Source organism: Drosophila arizonae, chromosome X, assembly GCF_054131065.1.
Source record: "Drosophila arizonae isolate 15081-1271.41 chromosome X, UAZ_ARI_1.0, whole genome shotgun sequence".
Lineage (NCBI taxonomy): Eukaryota > Metazoa > Arthropoda > Insecta > Diptera > Drosophilidae > Drosophila > Drosophila arizonae.
The window spans coordinates 3,839,301-3,849,887 of record NC_142927.1 but is presented as its reverse complement, the minus strand read 5'-3'; the positions used below and the strand labels follow the sequence as shown (position 1 = coordinate 3,849,887).

Genomic DNA, 10,587 nt, shown 5'->3' with positions numbered 1-10,587 from the left:
ATATCAAATATTTGCTAGCATATTTGACATACTTTTCTATCGATATATCGACAAATCGCCTACTAATTTGCAACACTGTGACAATCCAAACGCCGTGTATGGTTTGACTGCTTGCATGGAGTTAGAAATTGTAAAATCGTAGTCATTGGTTTTGTATTAGTTTAGCATATATTCCAATAGCAAAATGGCCGCTGGTCCAATTGCTGAACGTAACCAAGGTAAGCAATCGCTACACATATACATTTACTTGTTAAACTCAAACTTAACGCACACCTCCAAAATAGATGCCACCATTTATGCCGGCGGTCTGGACGACAAAGTATCGGAGACGTTGCTGTGGGAGCTCTTCGTCCAAGCCGGTCCAGTTGGTAAGTTAAACTGAATAGGCAGCATTCCGTTTCATATAACTGTTGTATCTCGCAGTCAACGTGCACATGCCCAAGGATCGTGTCACTCAGATGCATCAGGGATACGGATTTGTTGAGTTCCTAAGTGAAGAGGACGCTGATTATGCGATTAAAATCATGAACATGATTAAGCTGTATGGCAAGCCTATACGTGTTAACAAGGCGTCAGCACATCAAAAGAATCTCGACGTTGGCGCCAATATATTTATTGGTAATCTGGATGTCGAGGTGGATGAGAAGCTGCTCTACGATACCTTCTCCGCATTTGGAGTCATCTTGCAAACGCCAAAGATTATGCGTGACCCAGAGACGGGCAAATCCAAAGGGTTCGCCTTCATCAACTTTGCCAGCTTCGAGGCTAGCGATGCTGCCATGGATGCCATGAACGGACAATATCTGTGCAATCGCCCCATCTCTGTTTCATATGCCTTCAAGAAGGATCACAAGGGCGAACGCCACGGCTCGGCAGCTGAACGTTTGCTGGCCGCCCAGAATCCCTCGGCGCATGCGGATCGACCACATCAACTGTTTGCCGATGCGCCCGTACAGAATATGATGCCAGTTATGCCTGGCCAGATGATGCCGCCACCAATGATGGCACCGCCGCCACCAGTGGTGCCCGTGTCGGCCACCAATATGGGCATGATAGCACCACCGCCACCGGTGCCGCAGCCGACACCGTTCCCAGCTACCATACCACCGCCACCGCTACCGCCGATGGGCGGTGGGCAGCCGCCACTACCTCCCTCCATGGGCATACCGCCGCCGCCACGCATGCTCCAGCCTCCAAATGCCTGGGCACCACCCGGCATGCCAGCACCGCCGCCGCGTCCGCCGCCAACAAATTGGCGTCCGCCGCCCGTGCCCTTTGCGCCGGCTCAGTTCTCTCGTCCCTATCAACCCGATGGCTACCAGTACTAGGTCATCCCACTATTGTATAGCCTTAGTTCGTAGTTATACAATTTTTAAGACGACCCAATAAAACCGACAACAAATTTTTATAATAACACCAAGAAAACCAATTGATTGATTTATATAACCTGATGGCTTAAACGAAATCCTGAGCTTTGGGTGTAAATAATTTGATAGTTTCAGATTTAGCAGGGCAAGAGAAAAGAAATAGGGAGACGGTGAGATGGATCTTACCTATGGGTACCAATATCTAAGATACAATGGATAGAGAGAGAGGAAAGGTGTCAGAGAGAGAGAGAGAGGAAGATTCCGTAATTAGCTGAAAAATCTATATAATTGAATATCATTTCCTAGTCTCTATATAGAAACAGGGAGAGAGAGAGAGAGAGATTGAGTTTCACATCCCTATCCGTATCCAACCATTAGCCAAAACATGTACAATATTGTAGAGGACTATCATGTCCTAATTGATGTACTATAACAAGACAGAGAGAGAGAGAGAATTCATTCCTTTTTTTTTTAGTTTTTTTTTTTTTTTTGGTGAATTATTTTATTCGTAACATTTTGAATAAAGAACAAACGATTTATCCAATATCCGAGACTTGGTAGATCACAGCTTAACTGCAGATCAAAGCAGATCGGATAGGATCGAATCATATAGTACAATATTTATAATATCGATTTACTATATCGATATAGCACATACAACATTTATAGCATTAATAATATAATATATCAATTTGCCTTCTTCACTTCTTTTCTTTTTTTTAATAATATTGTCACCGAAAAATGTTCACAAGTTTTTTTTTTCTCAAAATAGTTGTCCAAAAAGTTATTTCAAAATTATGTAAATACATTTAGTAATAATTAACATTAACATTTATAAATAAATCTTTGTTTTTTTGTTTTTTTTTTTTTTATTATTTGGATAATGCAAAAAGCGAATCAAATGCCAAATGCAAATATTTGTGGAACAGCGCAAAATCCGATTTCGATTTGGAACAGATGCGTATAATATACACACACATCGGATTTATATATATGTATAGAAATGTTTGCATATATGTATTTACATTTGACTTAATTATAATTAAATCAGCATTAGCGAATTTCATTAGCTAACTATAACATTGGATCTGACAAATCCGTCAATTAATTACAATTAAATATATAGACAAAATTTAGACCGTTGTCTGCACGTTTTGCACGGCCTTGGAGAGCTCCACCTTGGAAGGTATTAAATAAAATGCGGGCGTCATCGTCTCGCCGCAAGGACACTGGCAGGCTGTAAATACAATAGTATTAATCAATCAGTATATGGTAAGATTATAAGATATATGTACAAGAGTTTTGCCTCCAATAATTCGTAATCAAACAGATTATAAGACATTAGATTATAAGACAGCTCTATAGAAAAGTATAAGACATTATATAAGGAAAGGCCTTAGCGCAGCGAAGCTTTTGCCGATGAATCAAGCTGAGTATAAGAATTCACCCAGCCAGGGCTATAAGAAATATATATAAGAGCTGTCTCTCCAAATATTAATATATCTGTCTCTTTTACAATGATTCGAGCTACATTTGTGTATGGATTGGCAATCATTCATATGAGATAGATACATAGGTTAGGTATATTATAAAAGTCCGTGCACCCACCATTCACCCAGCTAAAGTTGCCAATCTTCTGCTCGCACTTGGGACAGTAGAGCCGACCCTGGGTGTTGAGCATGATGCGGTGCATCCAGGCGATGGGCTCCACAAATAATAAGCTGCGGCAATTGTTGTTGCCGGAGCCAGAGACAGCGGCGGCGGCAGCAGCGGCAGTGACGAGGTTCTCGTGACTGGGCGAGCCGAGCGAAGCTTTCCGTATGCGCTCCGCCAGCTGATCGAGCAGACGTGGCTCCGAGACCGATCCAGTGGCTCCGGCAAGCTGTTTTTGCTGCTGCTGCTGCTGCTGTTGCCCTTGCTCTTGCTCCGGTCCCTGCTCCTGTTCTTGGTGCTGTGGTGTGCCACGAGGCCGATGCTCCAGCACATGCGACTTGGAGGCAAGCACGCGTCGACAGCGACGACAACGAAAGACAATTGGTTCAGGATTCTCGCGTGTGATATCCGGATCGGGACGCACCACATTATGGAAGCTCTGTGGCAAGATCTTAGCCTTGCGCATTTGTTCACCAGCGAGACGCAATCGATGCATCTTGTAGCGCTGATAGTTGGGATCTATTTTATAGCCCATGCGACGGAAGAGCTTCAGCTGGGCAACAAAGCCCGCATTGGGCTGCACAAAGCGACGCTTGGCCAAGACCAGTTCATACGCTGCCTGATAGTCCAGCCCATGACGTTTAATGATGTAGGCAATCACAGCCGACGAGCTGCGACTGACGCCAAAGTAGCTAAGGAATATACATAGATATACATAGAAGAGAAGTCGCTCACTATATATAAATATGTCTGTTATCCATACCAGTGGACGAGCACGTTCTGCTGCTGCTCCAAGGCTTGGGATATGAACTCCACGCAAGCCTCTAGATGTTGCAAGATATCTTCGCGTGGCATGTCCGAGACTACAATGAATCAAATAAACAATTAAGACTTCTCAAGGGCATGCATATGGGGTATATCTGACTTTTACATACTCTGCACGTATTTGGTTGTCAGGAAACTCGCCTCCACAATATGCTGCGGCAGTGGCACCGAGTCCAGCGTTAATATGTGTGTTATCTTAAAGGATTTCAGCGTCTCCATGTGCGTAGCTGCTGTCAAATTGCCTGCAATAGGAATAGGAATACAATTAATGGACATGATGTATAACATACGTATATAAATATAGCTATATATGAATATATAACTGGTCAGTTGATTACTGCTGACTTACCCAGAAAGAGACCCGGTTCGATTTCATCAATGCTAACGGGTCCGCCATTGAAGTCCTGGCGCGTTAATGTGCCACAGTCCTGCCGCTTGCCATGCGCTGTCGTCGCGGCCTCCATGCTGCACGCTCAAGGACAGCAGCGCGCTGCAACGACGAACGACCAAAAACGGCAACAGCAACAGCAACGGCAACTGTTGCGCTTAACGGTTGTGAAATGGCGCTCACAGTGTTGCCACTGGCAGCTGCATGGCGATTGGAGCAGTTATTTTTCCTTCTTGTTGCACTAATTACTGCTCCTCGATTAATGGCAGCTCCTCACACGCCGCGCCCGCAGCAATTGAAATGGCATTGCGCTGTTGTTGCCTTCTGCTTTTGCTGCTGCTTCTGCTTCTGCTCGTGTAGCGCAAAATCTCATGCTGCCCTGATCCGCAGCATAACGAGGGCCACCAGACAGCGCCAATTTATGCGCAACTCTGCTGGCTCGCACTGCGCATGACGTCACAAATACATGCAAGTGCCAGAGGCATGCAAGTAATTAATGATGTATGATAATATCGATAGGTATAGTATGCAAATATTGTATAATAATTTTTGAAGGCCCATCATTTGACAGAGAAATTAGTGGCTTTCTTGCAGTGCACAACAGCTGTGACGTCATGCTTATGAATGACACAACAGACCTGTACAATGCATTACCATGTGCTCTAATTCTAGTGTACAAAGAAATATCGATATCCAATGAAAGTGATGTACCATAAGACTACTGAAGAATTGTTATCCAGCTGGAATACTCTTGTACCATAGCCTTTAAATGGCTAAAACATACAGGAGCTATACAAATATTTTTTTTTTCAGCTTAGTTACGTATGCCTATTCAATGTGAATGACAAAATAAATAAACAAGTAGTTTCAGTTCATACTCAGCAGTTTTATTTTCATAACTCATCAAATATTCACATTTTTATATCTGTATAGTATATAGTTTAGCTTGTAAAACCCCGATCAGTTGGAGGGAGCCAAATGTGTAACACTGATACACTATCGATAGCCGGCAAATTGTTCACCTAGTATAATCGATAGACAATAACCCACCAAATAATATAGAATATATATAGACAGCTCCGAATCAAACACAAAATAGACTAATTTATTACAAAACTATTAACTATGACTACGCTGCGACCATTTACCTGTGATGATCTATTCAAATACAATAATGTGTAAGTAAGCACGTGTATGCATAAGATCGTCAAGATATATATGGTCTATTTCAGGAATTTCGATCCGCTGACAGAAACATACGGTCTCTCATTTTATACACAATATTTGGCTAAATGGCCGGAATACTTTCAGCTAGCTGAATCGCCCAGTGGGCACATAATGGGTTATAGTAAGTACACGTTAATATGGACTACCAATCTGCTATATACAAATGGCTTACAGTTATGGGCAAGGTTGAGGGACATATGGACAATTGGCATGGACATGTAACGGCCCTAACCGTTTCGCCCGATTACCGGCGATTGGGTCTGGCAGGGCTGCTAATGAATTTTCTAGAGGATATATCAGAGAAGTAAGTATATACTTATACGTATGTAAAAAACATATCTAAACAATGCTTTATTCCTGCAGAAAACGCGCCTACTTCGTGGATCTTTTTGTGCGTAAAAGCAATAAAGTGGCCATAAATATGTATACAAATTTAGGCTATATTATATACCGTACGATACTAGAGTATTACTCGGGTGATCAGGATGAGGATGCGTATGGCAAGTCCTTTGAATTCAAATAATTGAAAGATCCACTGGCTAATTTCCCAATTTGATTTGATTTGATCTTCTTGCAGATATGCGAAAGGCACTGTCGCGAGATGTGAATAAGAAATCGGTTATACCTTATACGCAACCTGTACGATTGGAAGATATAGATATGAATTGATATCCACCCACTGCCCGCATTCGCATTTATGTTTAACTCTTATACTGATTCATCGATCAATTGCATTTCGCCTAAAAATTTCTAGTTCAACAATGACAACAAATAGAAAAGCAAACAAATTGTATCTAATCTGAAGTTATAAGTCCCCACAAAACAATTTGCTAACTATCCAAAATGAAAAACAAAAACAAAAAGCAAACCTCAAAATTGAAACTCCCCAAAAATTCCCAGTTGGATTACAACACATTTTGCAATCCATAATTGTGTCAATAATATTCCTTAAACGCATATATATACATAATTCTACATGATTTTGTTATCAGTAAATAAGACTTCTTAATGCCGATTACATAACTATTACAAAACGAATGTTCTCACTGAAACTTCAAGGTAAATAATATTGTTTGTCCTTTACGAATTGTACCTAACCTTATATCATTATCTACATATCTATCTATTCCAAGTTTTCTAATCTGATCAATGAAAACTTTTTCTTAATCAATCAATTCTTGCAGATGACAATGCGTGAGCTGCGCCACCAAATGCGGCACGAGGCCAAATGCGAATAACGGAACATTTTCTTCATTTGAAAGAGAAGGAAGCCAATTCATTTTTAAAAATAATTTTTTTATTGTCAATATCAATTTATAGGTCAAACTTATCAAATTTTTAGTTTTTCAATATGCAATCTTTTAAAATACCGTATTTATACATATGTGTGCAAATTCATTTTTGAAACAAAAAAAAAAAAAAAAAAAAAAAAATCAGAAAAAAACGCAATTTTCTTTTCCCTTTAGAACGCTGCCAATTTTCTGATTGGTTCTATAGCTATCACGCTCTAGCAAATTGCCGTTAGACAAGCCCTTTGATTCCCAACCAATTCATAGGTATTGACAAAAATATAAATTGAGATTTTCGCTTTGTGAGCGCTGCTAATGACGGTAGTTACCATACATATTAAATTTAAAACGAAAATAGTGCAGAAATAATTATTTAGCCAAGGTCAAAACGAGCAGCTAACTTATTCATAATGTAGCAAAGAAAATGACTTGAAGTATTGGGCTATTGGAACTGAAATAACGGGTTTTCATAACCGTTTCAAGCGTTGCAGGTGCTTAAACCCGAATAAAGGAAATTATTTGTTAGTGCGCAGCAGGTAAATAAATATCCCTGTGCAGAATGTGTGTGTGTGCGTGAATGCGTAACCTAACGGTTCAGCAACTGAAGCTCATAGAAGAGGAAGAACAAATGAAGATGAATGCATGCAAAAGTACTTAATACATACACCCATATGTATGTTTGTGTTTGAATATAAGTTAGTACGAATAAAAAACTATATGAGAAAATACATATGCTGTACGTAAAGCCATATGTATTTTTACATATATACGTACATATGGTATGTACATGAACTCAGGTATTAAACACATTTCTATGTACGCAGAGCCATTTGTACTTGGCTCTGGATCTAAACAAATTTCCAATCCCAATATATTCGCCGCTTCGGCCACAGTACGAAGAGCGGCGGACAGCAACAGTGGATTGCCTTCTCTCCTTTTCGCGTGTGTCACGCTCTAGCTGTGCATGTGTATCTGCGTGTGTGCGTGTATGTGCCTGTGCCAGCGTATGAGTGTGTATCTGTGTATGTGTTCTGTATCTGCCGCTTTTACGTCCGAAGCAGAAATCCAGCTTGCTGTTTGCTATTGTAGGGTATCTTTGGCGCAACGAAGCAGCCGACCATTTGTCTTCTCATCTAATTATCATTAATAATTTTGCGGTACGAAAATCTGGGCATGACACAGCCAGATTCAGATTCAGTGTGAGATTAAGACTCGGTTTTTAGCCTCATATTCACATTTCATGCATGTAAAACTCGTTTCAAGTTGAATTTTTGTTCGCAGTGTGGCAACGCTGCGCCCCACACAGCAAAAGCAGCAGTAGCAACAACGCTGAACATGACGGATACTGATGTGCCATTGTATGCGTGCGTGTGAATGTGTGTGTGTGCGAGAAACCGAACATAGGGTAAAAATAAGCGAACCACAAACAGTCAACAGCTACAGAGCTAAATTGCAGCTGCTATACGCGTCGCCGACGACGAATAGGGTAAGTAAAAACAGGCAACAGCAACAACAACAACGAACCAGGCGGCAAAGCACAAATGACGATAAAGCCGAAGCAAAGACATAGATGGTAAAACGAACGAATGCGAACACGAACGTTACAGAAACAACAACAACGGCATCAGCGACGAACGTACATACAGTGTTGAGCGTATGTATGAATGCAAGCATACGAAGCGATAAACCGCCAGGGGCGTTGCGAACAGGGTTCAGCAATATTTGTATACATTGATGGATGTTCGGATGAATGTACGAATCGTACATAAATTGCGCACTCATGTCAGAAAGTAATTATTTGTGCTGCTGCTGGTGCTGCTTGCGTCGTTGTTATTGTTCTGAATAGCATTTGGCATTTGGCATTCGGCAATGGTTGCAACAACCCCTATAAATGGTGGCTGCGACGCCGCTGTCGCTACCGCTTGTAGCGAACAGCGAGCGACAAGCACTGAATACGAATGAACGTTCGAAAGTGGAAACGACGATAAAGCGGTGCGCACACAGTCGTGCGGCAACGAGGGGTGAGCCGTCGCTGCTGCTGCTGCTCTTGCTGTTGCTGTTGCTGCCACTGGCCACTGGCAACTGGCAATTGAAAGACACACAACTTCAGTTCCACTCATAGTCATTCGGGGCGAGTCAGAGATAAGGCGCTCCTGCAGTTCGGAGTAGTGTTCTAGCGCGCACGCACACAGCTGCATCCTTGTTTGTTTTTTTCTTTCTGTTTTTTTGTTTTTTCGTTAAATTTCTTTTTTCGTGCTCGTGCAGCCCCTGCTCGGCGACGCCACTGGCATTCAAGGCAGAGGCAGCGACTACTGCTAGCTTTATAGCTGGCTGGCTCTGGCACTGGCTGTTTTGCTGACTGCCTCGCTGTGGACAGAACGAAAGACAGGCGGCAACTAAAGCGGCGGTCGCAAACGAAATTTGTTTAATATTAAATACAAATACAAATACAAGAATAACAACAACAAGAAGAACAGCAAAAGCAGCAGTATCGACGACGCTCGACGTACTAGAAACAACTATAATAATAAGAATAACATACATAAAATAAAATACAAAATAACGGCAAATCAAAAAGAAACGAAGACGACTAAAAACGGCGGTAGCGGAGCACACAGGCTATACGAAACGTTTTTGAAAAACGCCAAAAGGTAAGCAAGCACAAGCAGCTGCACTCGCATACGACTTGACGAATATTCGCGTTCGCGTCCGCATTCGCATTCGCATTCGCAATTCGAAATTCGCAAATCGCATTTGGGTGGCCTCCTCTAGGCACTGGGTAACCCGTGTCTGCGACTTTGACAAGCAGCTCTCAAACAGAAACTGCAGCTGAATGATGTTATGTTTTAGTTGTTAGTTGTGCGCAAATACACAAATGTACAATATATTTTAAATTCGTATCGCGCTTCGTATTATTTCCCATTTTTATTCTCTTCTTTTCCAAAACACAATATATATACATATATATATATGTATATATATATGAAAAGAAATTTCGTTGCCTCGTTTCGCTTTAATGGTGGTAGTGTGTGTGCGAGCGTGCCTGTTAGTGTATGCGTGAGTCGCTATAAGTATATATAATATATTATATATATATATAAATGTGTATGTGTGTACAAGCGAGTTGTTTGCATGTGTGAGTGTGTGTGTGCATGCTTGTGTTTTTGAATGTGTGCGTGCGAAAGACCGACAACGACGTCGACGACGACCAGTAAAAAGAACCCGACTGACTGTTGGTGTGGACTGCGACTGCTGCGGAGAGTAAAATTCGATTTGCTGTGCCCTGAAAAATTGCAAATTGCAAACGAAATGTGATTATCGGTATTGAAAAATTCTGCTGACAAATTGTCAAACGAAAAAAATCACAAAAAAGCAACAAATTGAATAAAAATAAATGATAAACGGACAGTGAATAATAATTGTAAATTATAAATCGGCAATTATTTAACGGTGCATGCAAACAGCATACGGCAACGCTGTCAATTTTTTTCTTTTAATTGTATTTTTTCATTTTTCTTGCTGTGAATGTTTTTAACTGTAATGCTAATTTGTGTGTCGCTTGTGTTTTTCGCGTTGCCTGCTATATCCATCTTCTTCTTCTTTATTTTCATGCCAACGTTTCGCCGGCAACAACAACAACAACTATAACAACAACTGCTGTGACGGCTACATCAATAACAACAACAACAACAATCAAATCAAATCAAATCAAATGGAAATTGTATCGATAACGATAGTAGCCGTAGGCTAATCGATAGACATACTGAAGAGGCAAAGAGAACGTCCCATACAATCTCTAACACATACACTCACACACATACACACAGATACACAAACA

The 10,587-nt window shown here is 41.2% G+C and overlaps 3 protein-coding genes across 4 annotated transcripts; 2 read left to right on the top strand and 1 right to left on the bottom strand.

Annotated features, from left to right (window-relative positions):
* The first annotated feature begins 34 nt into the window (after nucleotides 1-34).
* On the top strand, nucleotides 35-1,425 carry Spx (Spliceosomal protein on the X). Its single transcript, XM_018014733.2, has 3 exons — nucleotides 35-218; nucleotides 285-368; nucleotides 424-1,425. The coding sequence occupies exons 1-3, from the start codon at nucleotides 185-187 to the stop codon at nucleotides 1,326-1,328; spliced, it is 1,023 nt and encodes a 340-aa protein (XP_017870222.1). The 5' UTR covers nucleotides 35-184; the 3' UTR covers nucleotides 1,329-1,425.
* A 394-nt stretch (nucleotides 1,426-1,819) lies between these two features.
* MKP-4 (dual specificity protein phosphatase MPK-4) lies at nucleotides 1,820-4,697 on the bottom strand. The gene is made up of 5 exons (XM_018014730.2): nucleotides 4,195-4,697; nucleotides 3,956-4,087; nucleotides 3,784-3,883; nucleotides 2,976-3,712; nucleotides 1,820-2,604 (listed from the first exon to the last, which is right to left on the bottom strand). The coding sequence occupies exons 1-5, from the start codon at nucleotides 4,307-4,309 to the stop codon at nucleotides 2,501-2,503; spliced, it is 1,188 nt and encodes a 395-aa protein (XP_017870219.1). The 5' UTR covers nucleotides 4,310-4,697; the 3' UTR covers nucleotides 1,820-2,500.
* Nucleotides 4,698-5,092: 395 nt separating this feature from the next.
* On the top strand, nucleotides 5,093-6,795 carry Naa20A (N-alpha-acetyltransferase 20 A). 2 transcript variants are annotated; one of them, XM_089474368.1, is made up of 6 exons: nucleotides 5,093-5,411; nucleotides 5,466-5,581; nucleotides 5,635-5,764; nucleotides 5,824-5,960; nucleotides 6,038-6,099; nucleotides 6,645-6,795. In XM_089474368.1, the coding sequence occupies exons 1-6, from the start codon at nucleotides 5,359-5,361 to the stop codon at nucleotides 6,696-6,698; spliced, it is 552 nt and encodes a 183-aa protein (XP_089330494.1). In that variant the 5' UTR covers nucleotides 5,093-5,358; the 3' UTR covers nucleotides 6,699-6,795. The 2 variants fall into 2 exon arrangements, with proteins under 2 accessions (XP_089330494.1, XP_017870227.1); XM_018014738.2 differs by having other exon boundaries at nucleotides 5,096-5,411; nucleotides 6,038-6,519.
* Nucleotides 6,796-10,587: the final 3,792 nt, after the last annotated feature.